Source organism: Cucumis sativus, chromosome 6, assembly GCF_000004075.3.
Source record: "Cucumis sativus cultivar 9930 chromosome 6, Cucumber_9930_V3, whole genome shotgun sequence".
NCBI classification, from domain to species: Eukaryota; Viridiplantae; Streptophyta; class Magnoliopsida; order Cucurbitales; family Cucurbitaceae; genus Cucumis; species Cucumis sativus.
Window position 1 is genome coordinate 18207133 of NC_026660.2, and position 24398 is coordinate 18231530.

The following is a 24398-nucleotide window of genomic DNA, read 5'->3' on the forward strand; positions in this document are numbered from 1 at the left end:
TCTATGTATGGATTCTCTAGGATTAAGAGTATAAATAAATAGTGTTAGTTTGACAAAATAATTTGCAAAAATAGGGTAGGTTTCAAACAATATATTTGTAAAAAACGAAGCCAAAATTTTGTCATCTTCATTTCGGTCACTTGAAAGGACGGGATCTTCATCAACCTTTTTTACTTTTTTAAATCTTGACTTAGTCGAATTAGAGCATGTTTGATGGAGAATCTCGAACCATAAATTTTGAAAACCAAATTGTATTTAGACATGTTTTTCGTGGCAGATTTAGATTTTGAATTATAATTTTTTTTAATATTTTTCATAATACTTATAAACTAAGATTGAGTTGGCAATAAACTATTATTAATTTATTAATGAATATAATTTGTATCTAAGAAATTGGTTATATTACAAATTTAGTCTATAGGTTGAAAGTCTTCGAAAATAGTCGTTACAAACGATATTGTTTTCTATCATTTTTTCATGCATGTACCAATTTTTTTAGAGAGAAAAATTAAATCTTACCCCTAAAATCAAATAATTAAAAAATAAATGAAAGAAAAGAAAAGAAAAAATAGCGTTGGAAAATCTCAAAAAGAGAAAATGAGTTCTTTCGTACATACTGTGTAGACAATCGTTTAAAAAATATATTTAAAGAAACTCTTTCAGCGTTTGGATGGTAAATACTTAGAAAGTTAATCTTAACGTGCAAAAATTTTGATCTATTTTTAAAATAGCATTACTTTTAGACTTAATCCGATTTCCTCTAATATTCACTTCTTTTTTCTCATTTCACGCATTGAAATTACAAGGAGTCGTTGGGATATAATACACTTTTGATTTCCGATATATAATTGAAATTAGTGTCATTTGATTCTAAAGTTTAAAAAAAAGTTGTCAGTGACGACGATGTTTTTTAAAGTGCAAATAATGTGATTTTGCATTCAAACACACGTGTATATCTCAATTTCATGTACGAAAAAAAATACTCAATGCATTATTATCTATCATATTTGACACGAACATAATCTTTTATATCCATAAATCTACTTTGATTTCTCTTCAAGGGAATTTTTCTTTGTTGTTTTCGATGACGTGTGGCTTATACTGAAAGGAGTCAATCGGGTGTGTACCTCTATGAAACATTTTTTCTTGAGTTCAATATTTCTATATTTTGGTTGGTCCTTTTTAATTAAAATGATTTCAATTCATTTTGAAGTACCAAAATTGAAAACTGTAAAGAGGAGAGAATTTGGAAACAGTAAATCAAAATAACTTCAAACTTTTCCAAACCATATATTCTTTGAAAGGCCAAAAGTAGTCCAAAGATTAGATAATGCTTTCAAACTCAAGAAGAACTCCAACTTTTTTAGAACAAGTTGCCAAGTTCTCAACACAATCAACATTAAGAACAAAGTATTGAAACAAATATACTTGAAGAATTTTGAGAATCAAATGATAAATATTAGATATTATATTACACCCACCTAAAACAGAACTTCAATTTCACAAATCAAAGTTTTATTGCTTAAAATCTCGTATAAATTTTTATTAAAATTTTGTTATATTAGATATTATATTACACCCTCGACTCTTAGAACACGTTCAAAATGAGATAGATCCAAAGTGATTTTCAAAGTTTGTTCAATTAAACCCAACAAGAGAGACATTCCCAAGATATATATTCTGATTTTCTTTTTCCTTCCATCTCTTAGAATGAAGATAAAGAACGTGGGAGGAATTTTCCAATCATTTCAAAATGGATAAACCACAAATTTCTCGATACAAAGACGAGGAAAAAAATGTTTATTTGAGGGAATATTTTTAAAAATAGCAAAAATAAATTAAAATATTTACACGTTATAGTAAAAATTTGGATTCTATCGAAAATAAAAATATTTAGTGAAAATTACTATTTTTGACGATTTTTTCCTTATTTAGACTCTTTTCTTTAAAATAGTTTAAAATACACTAAAAAGTTAAGATTTTTAGTGACGATAAAACACCATCTTCCTTGCTTATAAATCAACCTGCCTTTTAAATTAAACACTTAATTCAAGTTCTAACCTCATAAGAAAGGAATAATATATGTTAATTATTTTATCTAAATAATTATAGCAATCATTTAATTATTTGTTAGAGTATTTAATGTTAAAAGTAATATAATTTTAGCTTATTTAGATATTATAGAGGAAAATTGTCAAAAAAAAAAAAAAAAAGGAAAAATTGATAAAATATTTATACTTTCTAGAAAAATGAAGATTAATATTTTTTTTTCTTCCATAGATGACCAATAGTTTGTTCATTTTTTTATTTTTGAAAGAAAAAACTCATTGCAAACAAAAAATAATATTGTATAAGAAAAAGAGATTATAAAAAAAAAAGTTATGAAAATTTCGTACATTATGGTAGTAAGAAAAGTTTTAATACTATTTCACATCAACAAACTTTTTAAAAATAAAGTTGGAAGGTTTATCGACATTCATTAATGTATAGTTCATAAATATTTATGAAAACAAATTTATAGTGTGAACAAAGAGAGTATCCTACAATAGTGAGACGATGTTTGCACCTTCTTGTTGGCATGGTGTGAACATGTTTGTGCGTGACGATACGAGATTATATAAATCATGTTTTAATTGTTTTCTTATGTATGAAATAAAGGCGTGGAGTTGATCCGTAAATTCATCTTTATCACATGGAAGATTCCTAGAGGATTATAAGGTGACCAATCCTTTAACTTTGTAGACTTTCCCTTTTTAGGGAGTGAAGGGGTAATGATAAGAAATGATAACATTGTAGAATTCCATTCCAAGCATAATATGATTTTTTTTTATAAAATTTATATGAAACTTAGATTGAACTTTTGAGGGAATTAATACCCAATAATTGATTGGATAGAAAAGAGGAAAGTGGCAAAGGGCATATATACATATATGCTCAAACATGATATGCATATATATCAAATATCGTCATCTTTTTGGTTTTCTTTTCTTTTTCCTTCTTATCTTTTCTATTCCTTTTCTTTTGTGGGATGTTGTGCAGTGTACCTATTTTGTAACTTTGTCATTTACTCGTTACTGCCTAGTTAGTTTGTCGTTGTTTACAAATGTTATATAGTTTTAATGAGACGGGTCTATTATGAGATTCTCGTAATCAACAAATATAATCTTTTGTAACTGAGAGAGATAATTATTATGTAGGATCCACACCATCTTGTTTAATAATTTTCTATTGTTTACGACTTTTATCTAGAATCGTATTTGTCATAATGTATCGGTATCGAGCCAAACCTTTGGTTAGTTAAATAAAGGAGCGTTTAAGATTATTTATAAACGTGAGGGATTAAAATCTATATTTTCAAGCTTTATTGAATAAAAATACATTCACTGTGATCAAGGTTCAACATATCAATGTTGATGGAAAAATCAAGGTCTCAATCTTGTAAAAATATTAGTGAATGTGAAGTCTTTTATTGTTGCTTGTAAATGACCAATCAAATGAATTTTCTATCGTACAATCAATAAGTACTACAAGCAAAATTGGGTCGATGGAAGCACGAAAATTAGTTTATCAAAATTAATTATCGATTTAAAAATGATAGGGAGGTTGAAACATTAAATAAAGTACATAAGAATAGAATCACAAAATTAAAAGGACGGATGTGTAATTAAATGAAATGTGTTTTAGTTTAAAGGAATAGAACCGCCTAAACATTAACTTACCGACTATGTCTAGCTTAGTTAGAAAAGCTAACCAAGGTTCCTAAATATCAAATTAGTTAATTTATTTAGATGAAAAACTTCACAATCAATTTAACTGACGACGTTACACTTTAGAAATCATACTAAGATAATTAAACATTCAATAGAGTTTTCCCTTAGAACAATAGAATAATATTCTTCATTGTCATCCCAAGCAACAAGCATGCATGAACCATTTCACGAAGTATGTGTCCAGAGAACCCAAGGTCTTGATAGTTTGCTCTCGGTCTTCCGGTTAAAAAACATCGATGAAGACGTGTGGGTGCACTATTACGCGGTGGGGATTGTAACTTTCCATGAATTTTCCATTTCTCACTCAACGATTTCGTTTTTTAAGGATTGACGAATCAAATGATATTTTTGTTCCAATTTTTGCCTCTTCTCCCTTTGAATCAAAAGGTGGTCTATCGCTTTTCTTAGAGACTAACCTATAACTATATGCCATGTATTATATATGTTAACCTAAACCATCAAACTATGCGGTCTAAGCATGGGAAGCCGATCAATATTTAAATGTATCCAAACTAAAACTCACAAACAAGAGATGTAGTTCACGTTATCAAAATACTTCAAAATTACAATAAGTTCCTCCACAATCTCCAAATTAGAAAACTATAGATCTTACCTTTTTCCATGGTGGTGGAAAGGCTAGAAAACTAAAAACTAACGTTGTAAATAGATAGAGGATGAAGAAACAAAGCTAATTTTGTTTATTGGTCGATTCCAAAAAGAAAATCGAACTAATTATCCGCTCTAACGTTACCTATAAAATCATTGAATAAACACATGAAATCAAGACCTTAGAATTCCACAGAGCAAGATAATACGTTTTAAATGCAAAAATTGAAAGAAAAAAGAAGAGCCCTTTACAAGAAGAAGAAAAGAAATCAGAAAAATAAGGGAAAATAAAAGAGAAAAGAATTCAAAATGAATTAAATTGGCGGGCTTCTCCACTAGCGTTCTTAAGAAGAAACTCAGCCAGTCAGTCTCGGTCCATCTCCTCCGGCGTTTGCTCCATTTCATTTCACCGGCAATGGTGTCACTCACAAACTCCGCTCTCATCTCTATCCTCGAAACAACGAATTCCAAAGGTATATTCTCCCCAGTCTCCGATTTTCTTCATCCTTTCTCCGATATCAAAAAGCCCAAGAAATGTATTTAATCAGCCAAGCTTACCGAGGATTCTTCTGCAATCCGTTCCCTAGTTAAGGAGTTTCTCTCTTTTCTCAATCGTACTCTCTCCATTCTCCCCAAACGCGTCACCAGTCCTAACATTTTAATAAAGGAATGAGAGAACCTAAATGGTGAGGAATTCTCTAAGAAAACTTAACAAACTCAGCCTCTGGTTTAGAGAAGCATTCTTGCTCTTCTACATTGACACAATTATGCTGCACAACAACAAAGTACCGTATAAAGAAAATCTATAGAGGAAACAAAGTTGGCCTTAATTCTTTCTTTTGACACCCTTTAATACACCATCAAGATATCATACACTCAATGAAAGATATATTTAGTGGTATCGGTATTGGAAAAGATTTTAGGCGTAACTTCTCCATTAACTATACCTTCCATTCTATTTCTAGGGTAAGAGACTTCAAGACACATGCTAGTATGTTTGTGACGAGCATAGATGTATGATATTCCTGTTGTAGAGAGAAAAGGATGGAACATATCCGACGGGCCAACTGAAAATAAATAAAGAACAATGTTAGCATATAATATAGTATCCACAAAGAAGAAGAAAAAAGTTGATACATCACCTTGTAAATCTGATCTCTTAAAGGCCACTTGGCATATTCAGCAAATGTTGTGAGGCAGAAGAGACTTACGAGACTCTCACCAAAACAAACTAGCTCCTCTGCCAAGAAAATAGTACACTTGCCTAGATATGTCACCACTGCTCTCTGAGTCTTCTCGGATACTTTAGCATCTAGAAACCTGCCGAAGGAATGTGTATACCATATCAATAAACTGTCTACTGGGTCTGGACTAGTATGAAACCTGCAATTTCAGTAACTTTTCCACTAACAAATCTTGCCTTCAACAATTTCTATATACTCCAATCTAGCTACGAGCTAAGCCACCATATTAAAAAGGTGAGAAACGAATATGGTATCAACTTTTATACTTAAACAGTGAAGTTCTTACCTGAACCATGGTCTAACCTCCTCCTCCACCAAACCAAGAACCCTACGATAGTCGCCACTTTCCTTACTACGACCACATCCCGTACACTTAACAACCGTTGCAACGACCTCCACGAATAGCAAACAAAAACCTTCATCACCACTACCTTTATCCCAAGCCTCTGCAAAATCCTAAACCCATCTGCCTCCGCATCCTTGAAGAGTCCCCAATCCTCCTTGCAATGCACCATCCGAATCCTCTGGACATCGACAGAATAGGGTTTACACGAAAGCTGCGACGTCAAAGATTCCAAACAACCCAAGCAAAGCTTATAGGTTTGAAATAACTCTAGGGCGAAATCGAGATGGTTGCCCAGTTTAGAAGGATTGGTGAGGCGTTTGGGGAGAATGGAGAGAGCGCGATTGAGAAAAGAGAGAAACTCCTTAGCTAGGGAACGGATTGCAGAAGAACCGTCAGAATGCTTGGCTGATTTCATTTCTTGGGCTTTTTGATATCGGAGAAAGGGTGAAGATAATCAGAGACTGGAGAGAATATAGCCTTAGATGAGAGCGGATTCTGAGGCGACGCCATTGCCGGTAAAATGAAGTGAGCAAACGCCGGCGGAGAAGCCCGCCAATTCTATTGATTTTGAATTGATCTCTCCCTCTTTTTCTTATTTTTCCTCTCTTTTGCGAAAGTCGTTGGTCATGTGTCTGATTTCTTTTCTTCTTCTTAAGGGTATTTTTCTCCTTTTTGTTTTACCTTTCGAATTCTAAGGTCTTGATTTTAAATGCTGATTTTATGAGTAATGTCACAGCAGATATTTAGTTCAATTTTCATTGATTTTGAGGGCAACCAATAAACAATATTAGCTTTGTTTTTTCGTCTTCTATCTCTCTACAACGTTAACTTGTAGACTTATACCTTACTAGGGAGTGAAGGGGTAATGATAAGAAATGATAACATTGTAGAATTCCATTCCAAGCAAAATAGGAATTTTTGTGTTTCAAGAAGATTGAAACCATTAACACGTTTAGCAAACCATAGTTCCTAGCAGCCAAGCAAAACCTTCGCCAACAAAATGATAAGAGAAATGATGAAATAAAATGAAGTTATTTGCAGCCAATTTTCAAGTCTGGCAGCAGACTATAATAATTAATAAGAAACTTCGCTCAAAGGCAACAAAAGATTCTTGCATTAAGAACATGCAGAAAGTAAGACAACTGACACATCTTGAATCAAGTGCCAATATCTTTCTGTTATGCGCTTTATTTCATCTGTATGGGATTGAAGGGAAGCTATGTGATTGCATCTCGACTCAATTTTAGCACTACTTTCACTTGATTGCTGCCTGAGAGAAATCAAACCCTCCAACTCCATCGTGGAACTATTCTTTGCAAAGGAATTGAGTGCAGGCTTAATGATTGTCTTATAGTCAATCCCCATTACATCAGTTGGGGTCGACTCCTTTGCATTCAGTGAATACTGATGACAATTATCAAACTTTAACCTAATAATAAGAAAATGAAGTAGCAATTAGCATCAGCAGAGTAATTATGATGAATTTATAAGAATATTTTCAATTTTAGAACTCAAGGACATAGTTGTACAACCTATAAAGCAAATTCTGTTCAAGTAAGGTTGTTATGAAAAAAATCCTATTAGTATAAGAAAATTTGAATCCACCAACAAATTATTTGCAGAAATTCAAAGAGATGTCATGCTCAACAGTATGGCTTGTGATGGATAAGTTCCATAAGATGCCGAATTCATGAAAAAAGAAAATTGAGCATAACTAACAATCAAATCTAGAAACTTCCCAAACAATTCAATATAATTAGAACTTATTCTCAGTTGATAAGATTCTAGTCTATTACGGTTTCAAAATAACGACCTACAAGTAGTGGAAATAAATTTAAACTCGATTCTACTGTAGTACTGTATATGAAGGTTGAATTTGAGACAGTGGAAAACCATAACTAAGTGATGACAACAATAAGTATAGAAAAGGGAAAGAATGGCAACCTCCTCATAGCCTGGTTACATTCCATTGCCATGGTCTCAAGCTCCTTAAACATATTCCCCATTGTTGCATCAAGATCCCATGTCTTCTCCTGCCACACATTCCTTGAGACTTCGGCATCACCGATATCCCTCTCACAGCTTGCAATTCTCTCCTCATCTTTTCCACCTCTCTAGTTTTAACATCTGATCCTCCACCTTCTGCCCCAGCTCTTCATTCTCTTCACCAATCTTCTTGTCCTAATGTACTTTAACTTCCAACTCCTTTTCCTTCTCCACCAAAATCTTCATTTCCCGTATCTTCTCACTGAACCCAGCGATCATAGTATGAAACTTCTTCACATCCTCTTCAAGTAGACTCTGCTGCTATAAAAGGACCATGGAGAAAAACAAAAAAAGCTTCTCCTACTGCAGGTATACCCTTCTGCCACTTTTCATGTCTTCGAAATGGAACTTGCAATTTCAAAAGCCAGGTTGTATCACACAACAAGATTGATATTTGTGTCTTCCAATACACGATGGGAGTTGGAATGCCACAAGAAAATGTCGGTAGTCCTACAAAGAAATGGAGTATCTGAACTTCAAAGCCTATTACAGCAGGTTGTGTCATGCCTATTTAAGACGGGTCTTTCTTCTTCTTTATGCTCGTAGGAACACCATAACAAACTGGCGATGCTCCTATTAGGTATCGTAGAGTGCAAGCATCACGAGCCTCACACAAGAATGAACCAATCATTCGCTTATGAACAGAATGGCCTTTACTTGATGAGCCACTTTCACATGTTGCAGGTAAACTTGTCACTTTCTTATTGGCACACTTAGAACTTATTTTCATGGCTTCCAACTCTTTTGTGACAATGTCATGCTGAGCAGAACTAGATAAAGCACATGACCTTTCTCTCAACCAAGCTTCAAGAACTGCCTTCCCAAAACGGTCAATGTCTTTGTCAGTCACTTCCCATAGGTTGGCCACAATGACAGGAGAACCTGCCTTCAAATAAGATAATGGAGTCCCTTGTGGAACATAATGACCATTTAATGTCAAGGAACCACTGCTACAACCCATTAGGAGACTTGCAGCACATGCATCCAATTTCTGAATCTCTTGCTTGGGAATATATTGTGCTCCTGTAACCCAATCGCCCAGCCATATTTGCAAAATACAACAAGAAACAACGATATATAATGACAGTCTTAAAAAAATGGCCAAATGATAGAACTTAATATGATAAAGAATAAAAAAGAAATTACCACTTCCATGGCCAAAGTATATGAAGAGGTCGCGGCTTTTCAATTCTTCAATCAACTCTGAAGATGTGGGTGCATATCCAGCCTTTCCCTGTTATTCAGAAGAAACTTACTATGATAAGTATCACGATTCATTTGGAGATAATTTCCTAATACACGATATGGGAGTTATCTCTCATGTGAAGAAATAACAAGTTACCTCCAAATTTAGATCTTTAAACCAATTCTCAAATTCAATTTGCGTGTTGTTGAGATCACCACTAGGGTTCAATAAATAAAAAGCATCCAAGGGATCAATTGAAGGAAAGGCAGCCATGATCCCACCATCTTGCTCTTGCTGACGGTATCTTCTATCAAGTGTTGCACAAATGCTGCCAACAGAAGGCATGCGATAAACCTCCTGGTTTCGAAGTACAGGTAAATTCTCCCATGGAAGCATCTGGCAAATTCATCAATCCTTAAATTTATATATAGGGGAATGACTCAACACTGTTTAAAATAATAATTTGGTCTTCAATTATCTTCTACCATTGATGCTAATTAAGAAAAGAGTACCTGCACATCATAGTCCAAGACAAGAATTATGGGCTCTCTGCTGGTATTGTCTTCCACTTCGAGTTTTTTTTTTGCATCTTGTATTAGTTTCAAGGCCAATCCAGAAACTTGGTCCAATCCCTTCGATGTGTTTTGAAAAGGATTAGACCCCTCTTTATTATAAAATCGTTCCCTACCAATGATGCAACCTTTCCTTGAATACAATTTTGAATCAAATGCTTCAAGAACTTCCTCTGGACCTTCTAAAATAACCTTCAGTAGACTCTCATTCACGTCCAGTTTGCATTTGGATTTCAAATTCAGCACCAATGAATTAAATTCAAATTCTACATGCTTTCTATTTGACCAGTCCCCCAAAAGCATAAATTTCCAAGGGCCCAACCATGAATCTTCAATAGTTCTGTTAAAGAAGCAAAATACGAGAAACATGACACAGTATAAGTTTTCAACATTCTGCCAGCCAATTGGATACTAGAACGTTGATCAATACCCAACATTACTTACAACCGTTTGCACGGGAAAGAATACTCACTTCATTAACATTCAATTTTAGGGAAATGGGTTTACTATTCAAGTGCACTACCTACACTTGATTAGAGTCGTACAAGTAAAACTCATAAAATCCTTCGTATGAAATAGATTCATTGATTAAAGGAGGTAAAAAAACATAGGTGGAAAAATTTAATAATGACCAAAATAATTGAATTTAAGTTGATAAACGTAACCTACCCCAATAATTTACCAAGGCACTCATCAAGCTTTGTTCTCCGTTTCCACCACAACTTCCTATTTGTTTTTGTATCCTCGGAAGGGAACTCTGAAGATGATAAATAATTCCCCTCTAGTATAATTCTGAATGCTGGTACAATTTCATCAATGACCGAGGATCCCCACGGACATTGCCAATGCTTAGTCAGATCATTTCTTTCACATATATCACTTGAGTAAGGATTTGAATAATCTTCTGAATCTTCTACAAGCCCCAAAGAAGGAGTAAATTGCAATTTATGCTAAAAATATTACTGTGTAATAAGTATACCATATAAGTTTCTAGCTGCAGTACCTTTTAAGATTGTTTCCACCGGCAGTAATAAAACAAGTGGCTCACGCTTTGAATTTAAATGTGACATCAAGATCCATGCATGAACAGATGAAGAAAAATGGAGAATTTGTTGCAGTAAACAAGCAAGATCTCCTTCAATCAGACTAATACAAACCATAGTCACGCATGGAAGGTCATCAAAGAATTTTCTCACATATTCTTCAAGATCTTGACTAGAAAGAAGTCCCCTTCTACAACATGAAAGCCAGAATAACGAACTTGGTTAAGAATTTAATCAGCATGTTGTGAATATTGAATAATATTCAAATATGAATGCAATTTACCTAAACAACTTCAACTTTAATCTTTCTTCTCCTGTATCAAAATCCTGAAAATAAACTTCGTTAAATGAAAATCCATCTACGAGCCCATGCATAAAATGTAGCATACAAATAAGAATCCAGATGAGACAGAAAATAAATAATGGGAAAAATAGATCAAAGGAAAATTGATAACACAACATATGCAGCAATCCATTTATGAGAACTTTACAAAAGACTGCAAAAAACCTACAAAAAAAGTGCAAGTTTCAGCAGACCTGTGCAAAATTAAGATCCTGTACACAAGATCTTCCAGTTGTATTTGGGAAGAACTGATTATTAAATTGAGTTCCAACCGAAGCTTGGTGAAAATATGAAACCCAGTGGCTGTCTGCTAGTATTGTGTTGGAAGATGCCAAAGAAAATAGCTCACTTGTTGAAGAAATTACATGCATAACAGCAAGCAATCTTGAAACCTGTTCAGTAACAAAAAGAATCAAAGTTAACCACCAAGAAATAATATAAATAAATAGAACAGAAAGAATGGATTTTACTGAAGCACAAACAAAATGAAGAAAGGTTAGAGGAAAACGATTTTTGTTGTTTATGCATAGTTCCTAATTATAGTTTTTCATCTATCAAGAAAAACCACCATCATTTAACTCAGCATCCTAATGGAGTTCAAATTCATTTAAGATGACAAGCACTGAATCCCTAAATAAGCATCACATGAAGTTATGTGATATATTTGGAAAATTTCAGGATGCGTGACTAATGATACAACATGAAAAATCAAACATAAATGGATTATGGAAGAATGTACAATCACCAAAGCAAATTGCTAAATTAAGTAGCATGCTTACGAACAAAAAATCAATTTGTATGACTACTAATAAAAAAAAAAAAAAAGGAACACATTAATGATGAAAAGGGACAAAACATATTAACTAATTTCCAAATCTAAATAAAATAAAATAAAATAAAAACATTAACATCTAAAACTGAAATGACTAAGTTAGACCTTTTGAAAAAGTACGGGAACCTCACAGCAAAGTACAAGGGCAACCCTCAGCCAAGAAACCAATGTTTCAGAGTCAACCTGAGACAAAGGACAACAAATAATCCTGCCAAGGAGAAACCGGAAAAGGGAGTTATGGTATAACAGCTGATTTAAGGAAAGATAATATTTCTATGTTTTAGCAAACTTAATTTAATGTGTTATCTAAGAATACGTTTAATCCTCACTCCAAAGCAAGAATCCAATTTTCTTGTCCCAAGTGGGGAAACATTGTATGTATCTATAAATGCAAGATTCAAGATAGTTTTGTTCTACAAACCCTCAATATTCAGGGGAAAGGGAAAGAAATTTTCATTGTAATCAATATTGAACAGAAGTGATTTTTTGCTTAAAATACTAAATTTTAACAACACAGTGGTGACTAGGTAGGTACACAATAAGGAGATGGCAATATTTAATTTATACGAAAGATAAGATAGGAGAGGAATACAATAGACATAGCCATTTATGTGGAATATTTAGACCATAGATTAACTATACATACTTGGTAGTTGCATATTTGTATCTCTTCAAAGAGAACCAGCAAATTTCATAGAGAACCGATGCCCTCTCAACTGCAAACACATCTCCATGGACCTCCTTGCCAATTAACTCTAGCAAAACTGTGGGTTCAATCACATAGTGCGCTTGAAAGAAGAGATTTCTGCTTACTACGAAGGACATGCTTTTCAAAATAGTTTCATGTGTTTGATGAATTTGACCACGAATCTCTGAGATTTTACCTAGGAACAAACAACAGAGAAAATAATGATAATATAGTTAATATTAAAATCATTCCCTACGCCCAATGGGCAATGAAGAATATTTAATACAAATTGTAGTTAAACGGTGGTCACACTCAAGTCTTAACTAAAAGTTAACTACAATGGGCATTGGCATTCTTGTTCAAAATTGACACAGCAAAATGTAAAGAACTTCTTCATCATAAAAGTTTGACAATAAACATTTATTTAATTGGATGGGTCATACCAACAAAAGTATTTGTGTGCATGCTAATCACTAAACTAAAGAATCTTATGGTATTAAACTTTGTTGATACCTAAGCCAGAAAGTTGCTTTAACACAAGCCGTCTACGAACAAACTCCCACTTGAGATATATGAAATTGTTCATTTGTCCAGCTTCAATTAGTTCCATTGGTAGACATTGCCAACATCCAACTTTCCCATTTTTGCACGATGCTTCACTCCCTTGTGTGCAACAACTCACTTGCAAGTGTGATTGCTTTTGGCCCAAAGCACTAGAAATATCAGGAATGTTGTTTTTCGGATGCACAGGAAGGTCAACTTTTTCATCATTAGAATTGCTTGCGCTTTGGCCCTGGATCGTCCGATATCTAGAGCGAGTCAACCTCATATTACTCTGAGGATTTACACACTGATCCATTTGGAAAGACTTGGGAGCATTTGTTATTTTTTTAGCCTTTTTACCATCCCTTTTGTCCTTTGGCCTTTCCACTTGAATTGTCAAAGATGAAAGAAATGTTTCTTCATCTAGACCACTAATAGAATTTTTCCATGTAGAAAGATTTAGTTTCTCAAGAGCTAAATTATAAAACCCTTCTGCATTTATTAATCGCTCTTCAGATATTATCCCTTTAGCATTTACATACATATCGCGGGACAGATCTCCAAGTTGTTGATGAACTTTTACTTCAAGCACCAGTCTGCACTTCAAACAAGAAGTAATGCTATCCTTTAAAATCTGTTTGGCTCTTTCAAGTTCCTTTTGTGCTAAACTCCATAACTCTTTCTTCCTATATAATTTTCCTGCCAGAAGTACACAACAATTACCTACTATACAGTTCTTTCGAGCAAGTATACATTCAACAATCAATATCCACTGGAACATGAAACCAAGTAAACAATTCGTACTATAAAAGTACCTAAAGCAGAAGAGAAAGCAACTTCAAACAGTGGCAAGCTTTGCAAGCAGGAGATACTTTTTCCCCACATTAAAAGTGTTTCAGCCTCAGAGCCATTTCCAATGATCTCATGAACAAGACCAACCTGGATGTTATACAAGCAATAGCATACCCATATGAAATATGTTAGCAAGCAGACGGATTACTTAAAATCTGTTTTAACATAAAAGAAAAGTTTTACCTGAAGAGTGCTTTCAAGATAACACTGAAGTACATTAAAAGGACTAAGATAGCAACCTTCTACATCCCATGATATTTTATCAAATGACCACACATCACGAGCAGCCGATCTGTTTTTCTGGAGATTCTTAATGCCATATGCAGGCTTCTGACTAATATAAGCCATTTCACAATCTTTTTCAAGATGCTGCTCAACAGTGTATATAAACTTCTCTTTGAATAGTTTAGAACGTAAACGATGAGCTTCTTTTGCACATGAGAGAGCCTAATACATACAAATAGAGGTGATCAAAAGAAGAATACCCAATATCAAAAGATAGACAAGATATGCAATAAAGGTAGGAAACATTGCCTGGAATGTAACCATAATTCCCCCCCGGGAAAAGAAGGAAAGTTAAGTCTTATAAAATCAAAGCCACATCTAACAAGCTTTTTATATTCTTCAAATTGTTAATCAGTTCCTGGTTGTGAAAAACATACCACTCATACTCGCACTATGTAGTCCAAAACAGGAAATCTAAAAGCTCTATATGAAGCAGACAATGAAACTCAAGACTATCTCGTTAACAGCTGCTCTTCCACTCCAAGTTTTGGGAGATTTCACAGGCCTATTTAAAATGGTCCAGTGCATTGCCTAGCAAAAACAATAATCTATCTTCTTTGTCCAGGAATGCATTGTTTTAAAGATAAACATAGTGCCTTTAAGTTCATTAGGGCTTTCTTTATGGAGCTTTTGGATAGAGAGAAATTTGAAAACAGAGCTGTATGAAACAGACATAATGTCAACTAATTCCATCATATTGTTCTTGTAGTTATTTCCTGTACCAAATTGATCTTCTTGTAATTATGACCTCTACACTTGAGCTAATCTTGGAGGTTCAAACACTAGGCACTTCATTGTGCTAATTGAAGAACTACTAGTAACTTCATGAGCTTTAAGGGTGCCAATAAATTCATGATTGGAAAGGAATGGACAGAATTGAAACTAGGTAAGCAGAATCAATATTCATTTTCATAAATAAATCATATATCAAACATAGTTAAATTACAGCTGAACTCCAAAGCTTAAGTATATGGTAAATCTATCCTTCTGTTCATACTTTCATACTCCTCTCACTTAAAGACTTACAAAATAACACAAGATCAAACAAGAGATTATCAACTTAATCGAAGAAAAATTACATTAATAAAGATTAAAATACCTCCTACTCTAATAGGATGTTAAGCTACTATGAAACCCAAAAGCTTAAGCAAATGGCATGGGATAAATTTAATCTTTTACTCTAAATTAACAAGAAAACATAAACTATGGCACATAGTTATAAAATTTAAATATCTGTTTTTCTTTTTACAGTATTTTCAACTACTATGTGACTATTATATTCTTTTCATGAGTATCTGTCTGTTTCATCCATACTTTAGGGAACTTTGGAAAGGAGATAGTTGCTCCGTTTATTGTTCAAAATCTCATTTCAATCTAACAGTTCAATCTTGTAAATTGGACATAATCCTCATCTTCAAGTCTTAGACAAACTTTTAATACTTCTCTTAAAGTATTGACATAACATTAAATTTACCTTCATCAATCAATTTAAGTTTATAGGTCAATCGTTGATTTTACATTGTATTAGAGCATTAGTTATGTGTTCAAACCCTGCAATGTTATATCCTAATTGATTTCCAGGTCTTCTACAAATTTCCAAGCTCACAACGGAAGAGTGTTAAAGTGGCAATATAATATTAAATTTACTTTCACTCATCAACTTAAGTTTTAGGTCAATCAATTTGACATTTCATTCATGGTACAAGACTAGGAAAGATTCACGCTCACCCCATGCAGAAAGATAGTATAAACTTCAAATACAAATATTCTTGAGTTTAAAAGGATTATATAAACTTGCCTCAATCAGACAGCCTTCTGAAATAAGTTTTTCACATAAATCATAGTAAAGATGTCCAGCCAAGAAAATAGAACTCGTGCATGCAGGAATCTGCAAGAGAAGTAGCATTAGCAAAAGAGTGGATTCCACATATCAATGGCAGCCTAAAACTTTTATGGAGATCAACTGCAACTTGAGAGAATTACATGAGATATGAGTTTTGAGGCAGCTTCTTTAACCTCATCAACTGTCACATATAATCGAACAGATTTTTCATGTTTACAAGAACTCTGGGTATAATTTGGGCATAAAAATGAGAAAGTCTGCTGGAATACAACAAGCGTGCCTGGCAATGTCTTCAGACAATTTGTCCAAAGTTCAAAACTCTTGGGGAGCTCACCGAGATGCTCAGATAGTTGTGCTATAACTATCTCATTTGCTGGTGTAGTACACATTGCATGACTCATTCTTCTACTTTCCCACAGAAGGGCCAACAGCTTCTCCAATTGAACATTTTTCCATTTGAATAATCTAATCATGAGACTGTAGATGCTATGGTAGTAATCCATGCAACCCTGAAAATGAAAACCAAGCAGTAAAATAATGGACCTGAATATTACCCAAATAATAGTAGTAGAAATATGGCAAAGAGACAGACCTTCATTGATAACAAATCAAAAGCATTATGTAATAGCAGCAACATATACTCAGAAAGTATCAAGCGCTGACCATCTGGCAAGGAATCCAGATTTGAAATTTCCAACCATATGCCCAATGCAGAAGCAATATCTTGCAAGACTTGCTGCTTCATTGTCATCCAAACCCATTTAACAGAGAAATAAAAATCAGAAAGAGATATAGATAGAAAATAGAGATAGAGACAGAGACAGAGAGACATTTTTCTCACATCAAGAAACAAAAAGGAACTTGTAAAGCTACCAAATGTTAATAACTCAATATAGGAGACTAGCCTTTCATGCATAACACCTTTGAATTTGGTACAGCCTCATGGGTACAGAGTGCACGCAAGAAATATGCCACAGCTAACTGATGAGAATGAAGAACTCCAGAGCTGCAAGTTCCACCAGCAGTCTCAATCTGTTTCAATTGCAATATGTAAATTGTATAAAGTATATCCAACTTGAAAACAAGCAAACACTTCTTCTGTAAAGTTCAAATCAATAGAAAACGTGAAGCATCTCAACCACAAACTTACCATTGTAGATATTGCTTCTGATAAACATTGGATGCAATCGTCCAAACATACAGTTTCAGAAAACCTCAATACCCTTGCTTTTTTCATAAATACTCTAGCTTTTTCTAGCCTATGATCTGGTGTAACATACACATCCCTTAGGAGGGTACTCAAGATTTTCCCTTGTAATGATTGACAAAATTCTGGATTTAGCTTGCTCATTTCCTCATATTCAACAAGTTCCTATACAAAACTTAAGCAATCTTACATTACAACACAAGTTAATGAAGAAATTAAGGAAAACTAATTTGAAGTGAACAAATGACAAAGAACCTAACCTGTTCCATGAGAGTACCAATTTGTGCCTTTGTCATGATCCTAAAAGACCCCAATAAACAATACAAGGTCAATGTGCTTTTTGTGGGATCCACATTCTTGTGATGCTTGCATTGTATCTGGGGAAAAATTAAAATCAGCACCGGCGGAAAATATGTAGTGGCCTAATAAATTGAATAACTTTAGATGATACCTTAACCCATTGTTTCACCAATTGCACGGGAACTGGCAACCCATTAAATAATGTTGCACCCATGGACCAGCTCTTAAGAATCTCACTCATTGCTCTTTCAACCTTATGCATGTCACGCTGATAGAGCATATCAATGAGAAAAGCACTTCTCGTAATCACTTCATTAACAAAACTTAGAACAGTGTTTTCAGAAAATTCACTGTCTGTTGGCCTTGATTTATCATCAAGCATCTGACAAAACTGCCTAACACAGGTCCAGGATGCGCTACAACACAACTTCAATGCCTTTGAAGCCTGTACATATGGAGAAATAATAGACAAGATAAATACTAGATCCAAGTGTTCATCAAATTCTTCATATTTTATTTTATACACCCAAGGAGAGTCTAGCCAACATTTGGGTTGGGGTAAAAGAAAAAGGTAGAAATTACAGATAAATATGATGATAACTTTTTCATAACAGATTATTCACTTCTTGAATCATGAATGAAAACAAGATTTTATATGATCTAACAATGTGGATGAAATTCTTTGAAGGAATCCCACTGAATTTGAGTGAAAATATTTAAGAAATAAAAGAAAATTAATATCAGGGGCAAACCATAAAATAATTAATTTCATATAATTTATATATTTTTTAAGAATTTTCTTTTTTTCATAATATTCATTTAGAACGCAAATTTATAGATATATGCATCTTTGACATGCCTACATGTACACCAATGACCTCACATCAATATATGTCAATACTCAATAATCCAGGATAAATTCATGTCAAGGACAAATGGAAAATATTATCAATCAAATGTTAAGAAGTCAATAGAAAACGTCTGAAGTTTACTAAATTTATTGTTAACTTACACTATAAGCCCATATTAGTTAGATTAGGTTTGATCGGGTATAATTAAATTTTAATAATTTCTACAATTGAATTTGACGTATATTTTTGGCTTATGTACAAGCTCTAATTAATGCTCAAGTCAATATTAACTAATCGTTACCAACGGCATCCTTGCTATCAGGTCTCAAAGTCAATGAGAAAATAATTAGTTTTTGAAATAAAAATGCTTCTAGATAACTTAATACTTTTTCTTAGAGGAAATAGTCCAACATTTTGTGATTCCATGATGTGAACCAGGGGCACCAAATTTGATCCTTATACATCAACATCACATTTAAAAGTTCATCTATCTGATGTGAGAAAACATACCTCTCTTATTTGCTTATTTTTGTACAAAATTAGGCCAATGTTGTTAAGGGAAGCAAATAAATGTTTCAAAGCAAAAGGTTGAATCCATTTGCTAGAGATAATGTCCTTGATCAAATCCGTGCTCCTCTGTGAATAAGAAAAGAAAAACCATTCAGGTAACTTGCAACCATTTCAGACTAGTTAATATGCCCCAGAACTTGTGACAACCTTCATGTCCACCCTTGTTCTTATAGACAGGGTAAAAGCAGCCACAACAACAGTTAATAGCATATTAACACTCTCATTGCATTCATCTCTCTTAGCATCACTTGCGCATCTGAACAAGAAAGAAAAGAGAGTCAGAAAAAATATAATGCATAGCAAAAATTACTTGAGAATGCAGTACTCTATACTCGTCAATAGATAAAAGATTCAATAGTTCAAAAACCAAGATTAGAGAACTTAATTTGAATTACAATTCTAGAAAGATAACAGAAAGTCAATAGATATGGACAATCAATTTATGAAACATTTGATATCTTTATTAAATAAGTGGTCACGTGATTTTGTCCATAACTTCAAAGACATCCCCAACCTACCCCTTCACCTTAAGGTGATTGAGAAGTGTTTGAATCATGTGACTATCCTATGACAAAAACTTGGGTTAAGTTAAGCTGCTCCCTACTCGGAATGAATAGACTACATGTCAACAAAGAACTTTGACAAGGAAAACATTAAGTTATAATATGAAAATGGAACCATTATTCTTTTTTGGACAAGCACAAGTCTCATAGATATGATCATAAAAGAAACACTTATTACAAAATAACTTACCTTTGACGAAAAAGAAAGACGTCACAAAAATGATGCAAAATATTCTGAATATTATACAAAGCAGAAGCAGCTTTATCCTCGGCGAGGATTTCTTTTCTCTCGGAATTTACAGACTCAGCAAGCGGCTTGCATAAGAACTTAATTGCATCCAAGTAAGAGGACAGATAAGCCTCTGTCCAGCTCAGGAAAGAAGGGACCTCATGTTCATGATTAGATTTCCAATGTGAACATGGCTGGCCAACAAAATCTTTCAGCTCAATGCTGCAGGACCCGTTACCCTTTCTGCAGCCAATACAAAAGTAACTCCCCAGGAAACCATTTAAGCTAACCAAACGCTGCATAGTGTCTTTATCATCAAGTAAAATACTAAATGCAGAGCCATGAGTTCCACCCCTGGGTAGTTTAGAAAATATTTTCAACCCAACAGCATAAAGCCTCAAATTCAATCCCAATGGTGTTGTTTCCTATTAAAATAAATAAACAGATAAATAGGAATAAAAAAAAAATTATATTAGATAATATTGCAAATGAAGATGATGTTTGGAGAAGGTACATAAACTAAAAGCTCAAACAAGATACCTGACGGCAATCACTTGTCAGTTCCTCAAGATGTCTAGCAAAGGCACAACAACAATCAGAACTTGCACTCTGACATTTATTTACACAATAACAGATGAGCTGAAGAAACTCAACAACTGTACATTCAGTTTCATCCTGAAAAGAAACTCATTACCCATTAGGATTTTAGCATTAAAAGGTCTTTTATTAACAAGAGTTTAGCATTAAAAGGTTTTTTATTAACAAGATACAACACTTCTTATTATCTTAATGAAAAGAGATTATTGCTCAAAGATACAAAATCCAAAAGGAGCAAAAGAAACATTCAAAAGTTGACATCCATATCATGCTATATCAGATGCACAGCACATGTCCATGCAAAACACAGACTCTACTCAAACTAGAGGGCTCATGCTTCCTACGTCATGGCTTGTCAGGTCCCAAGATTTAAGGTTTCGGGGACACAATGCGATGCCAATGAGCCAGTTTGGCAAATTAGCATGCTAACCAACATGTTTAATGAGTTATGACCTATAACAACTCTGAGACATAACCTACGACTCAATAATTAATTTAACATGAAATAATTTATTTTAAGTAAAATAGTTGTCAATATATGACCTGACTAATTCTCAACTGAGGGCCCTGATTGGTTTCTATATTCCACGAGTAAAAGCTTACTTTATTTTATGTCATTTGTTTTAGTAACTTTATGACTATGTTCCAGTCAATGTCAAATCTAGTAGAATAGAAGTCATAGACGGCATTAAACACATCGTTTCCTTTGCATGGAAATCACCAGCCTCATTTTATTAAAGGAATGAGAGAAATATTAGCTTAGCTGTTCTGGACACCAGAGATTAAGAAGTTGATAGTTCTAGCAACTAAATGGTGAGGAAGTAGCTGCTCTCTAACATTCTCTCAGAAAAATTAACAAACTCAGCCTCTGTTTAAGAGAAGCATCCTCTCTCTTCTACATTGACACAATTATGCCGCACAACAACAAAGTACCATATAAAGAAAATCTATAGAGAGGGAACAAAGTTAGCCTTAATTCTTTTTTATGACACCCTTTAATACACCATTAAGTTTTTCTAATTTGATGGTTCCACGCGAGCACTTGTTCAAGATATCGTACACTCAATGAAAGATATACTTGGTAGCGTCGGTATTGGAAAAAATTTTAGGCATAACTTCTCAATTAACTGTACCTTCCATTCTATTTCTAGGGTCAGAGACTTCAAAACGCATGCTAGTATGTTTGTGACGAGCATAGATGTATGATGTTCCTGTTGTAGAGAGAAAAGGATGGAACATATCCGACGGGCCAACTGAAAATAAATAAAGAACAATGTTAGCATATAATATAGTATCCACAAAGAAAAAACAAAAAGTTGATACATCACCTTGTAAATCTGATCTCTTAAAGACGACTTGGCATATTCAGCAAATGTTGTGAGGCAGAAGAGACTTACGAGACTCTCACCAAAACAAACTAGCTCCTCAGCCAGGAAAATAGTACACTTGCCTAGATATGTCACCAGTGCTCTTTGAGTCTTCTCGGATACTTTAGCATCTAGAAACCTGCCCGAAGGAATGTGTATACCAGATCAATAAACTGTCTACTTTTTATTTAAGATAAAGGGTCTGGACTAGTATGAAACCAGCAATTTCAGTAACTTTTCCACTAAGAAATCTTGCCTTCCAACAATTTCTATATACTCCAATCTAGCTACGAGCTAAGCCACCATATTAAAAAGGTGGGAAACGAAAATGGTATCAACTTTGATACTTAAACAGTGAAGTTCTTACCTGAACCATGTTCTAACCTCCTCCACCAAACCAAGAACCCTACGATAGTCGCCACTTTCCTTACTACGACCACATGCCGTACACTTAACAACCGTTGCAACGACCTCCACGAATAGCAAACAAAAACCTTCATCGCCACCACCTTTATCCCCATCGTGAATGACACGAAAATCCAATTTCCCCGCCTTTGATCTACGATCAATATCCCGAAGCCTGTCCAAAATCCTAAACCCCTCTGCCTCCGCATCCTTGAAGAGTCCCCAATCCTCCATGCAATGCACCATTCGAATCCTCTGGACATCGACAGTATAGGGTTTACACGAAAGCTGCGACGTCAAACATTCCAAACAACCCAAGCAAAGCTTATAAATTTCAAATAACTCTAGGGCGAAATCGAGATGGTTGCCCAGTTTAGAAGGGTCGGTGAGGCGTTTGGGGAGAATGGAGAGAGCGCGATTGAGAAAAGAGAGGAACTCCTTAGCTAGGGAACGTATTGTAGAAGAATCGTCGGTAGGCTTGACTGATTTCTTGCATTTCTTGGGCTTTTTGATATCGGAGAAAGGGTAAAGAAAATCGGAGACTAGAGAGAATATTCCTTTGGAATCGGCTGTTTCGAGGAGTGAGATGAGAGCGGATTCTGATGGTGAGGCCATTGCCGGTGAAATGAAAGGGAGGAAACGCCGGGGGAAATAGACTAAGACCGAGTGCTAAGTTCCTTCTTAAGAACGCTAGTGGAGAAGCCCGCCAATTTAATTCATTTCGAATTCTTCTCTCTTTCTCTTATTGTTATTTTCGCATCCAAAATGTATTATCTCCTTCTGTTTAATTCCAAGGTCTTCATTTCATTTTATGTGCTTACGTAATGATTTTATGAGTAACGTCACAAAGTTTAATTATGAGTTAAAATCACTTTAAAATATGTTTTTAATTTTCATTCAATAGAAATTATATTAAACAATCTAAAATTAACGTTTTAAATGATAAAAAGTGATTTAAACGTGATAAAAGTTATTTTTACCTTTCAAACATGGCTTCGATATCCCTTACAAGAATTATTAGCATGTACTACATGATTGAACACTGTTTAGTTAGATATTTCTCTATTGCACTTCATACGTAATGATTTGTAACTATATTTATTACTAATTTTTCTAAACTTGTATTCATCCAAATCACGATTGAGTTTGTTAGCTTACCCTTTCTTTCGAGTTTTTTTTTTCCTCTAGGCGTTTGAGTATTCAAAAAGCCATTATTTTTATTGACCACCGGTCCACAACTTTGCTAATCTGTGTCAATTTGAACGTAGATTATCTATATATATATATCGTAAATTGTAGTGATTAGCACTTTCTTTTAATGATTATGTATAATTTATTCCCTTTTTTGTAAATTGAAACTTACATGTGTTTTTGTTTATTCTTTCAATTAGTTGTGTTTTCTTGGTTATGCTGTGCCTTTTGGGACTGCTGCTTAGCATGTCATGAGGCAAACATGGCAGTATTGGAGTCTGAATTGGTTATGTTGTGACTTTTTTAAGCAAGTCATGAGGCAATTATGGCATTATTTCAGTTTGATCATAACAATACTTTAGGTGTCTCTGTATATTTGTATTTATAATTTTGCAAGTGACGTTGCACGACCTTTAAAAGATTTTCCAGTAAGTTGGCAACAAAGGTTTTCCCGTAAGTTGGCAACAAACTCTATCGTAGTTATATCAATTATATTTAAAATATTAGCATATAAAGTAACCTTTTTTAAAAATTGTAAATATATAGTAAAATTTGTTAGAGTCTAAGAGTAACGAGAGTCTCTGTCACTAATAGATTATCTTGTAAATATTATCAACTCTTTGATATGTTGTGGACGTGTGTCCTAAGTGGGTAGAGTGATTTTTGGTGGTCTCACACCAAACAAACTTGGGGAGTTGTTAGCCATTACCTAGCTCAATAAGGTTGTTGCCGTGTGTTTGGATGTGCTTTCTCATGTATTGAATATTGGCTTTGATGATTTTCATAGGTTTTGGTACACATTATTTGTCACTCATTGGGAATGAATATCTTTCGTAGCTTTGGACCAATGATCACCCGTGACTTGTGCATACCGTTAGTGTCGCAAAGACTTTTGTTGGTCTCGTTGACACATATCATG

The 24398-nt window shown here is 34.1% G+C and overlaps 1 protein-coding gene across 5 annotated transcripts; it reads right to left on the reverse strand.

Moving 5' to 3' along the window:
* Positions 1-4445: 4445 nt before the first annotated feature.
* On the reverse strand, positions 4446-23011 carry LOC101203087 (separase). Of its 5 annotated transcripts, none has more exons than XM_031887141.1 (31): positions 22251-23010; positions 21845-22022; positions 21650-21769; positions 20460-20594; positions 19881-20344; positions 19275-19383; positions 19068-19193; positions 17858-18151; positions 17667-17783; positions 17350-17571; positions 17121-17231; positions 16792-16938; positions 16340-16708; positions 16155-16244; positions 14255-14518; positions 14035-14158; positions 13190-13918; positions 12635-12872; positions 12094-12196; positions 11351-11548; positions 11097-11140; positions 10774-11003; positions 10440-10683; positions 9711-10110; positions 9355-9594; positions 9159-9246; positions 7911-9035; positions 5907-7395; positions 5519-5696; positions 5324-5443; positions 4446-5026 (listed from the first exon to the last, which is right to left on the reverse strand). In XM_031887141.1, exons 1-27 carry the CDS (start codon positions 22901-22903, stop codon positions 8524-8526), a joined length of 6549 nt encoding a protein of 2182 aa, XP_031743001.1. In that variant the 5' UTR covers positions 22904-23010; the 3' UTR covers positions 4446-5026; positions 5324-5443; positions 5519-5696; positions 5907-7395; positions 7911-8523. The 5 variants fall into 5 exon arrangements, with proteins under 5 accessions (XP_031743001.1, XP_031743002.1, XP_011657385.1 ...); XM_031887142.1 differs by having other exon boundaries at positions 4446-5146; XM_011659083.2 differs by having other exon boundaries at positions 4446-5443; positions 10440-10680; positions 22251-23011.
* Positions 23012-24398: the final 1387 nt, after the last annotated feature.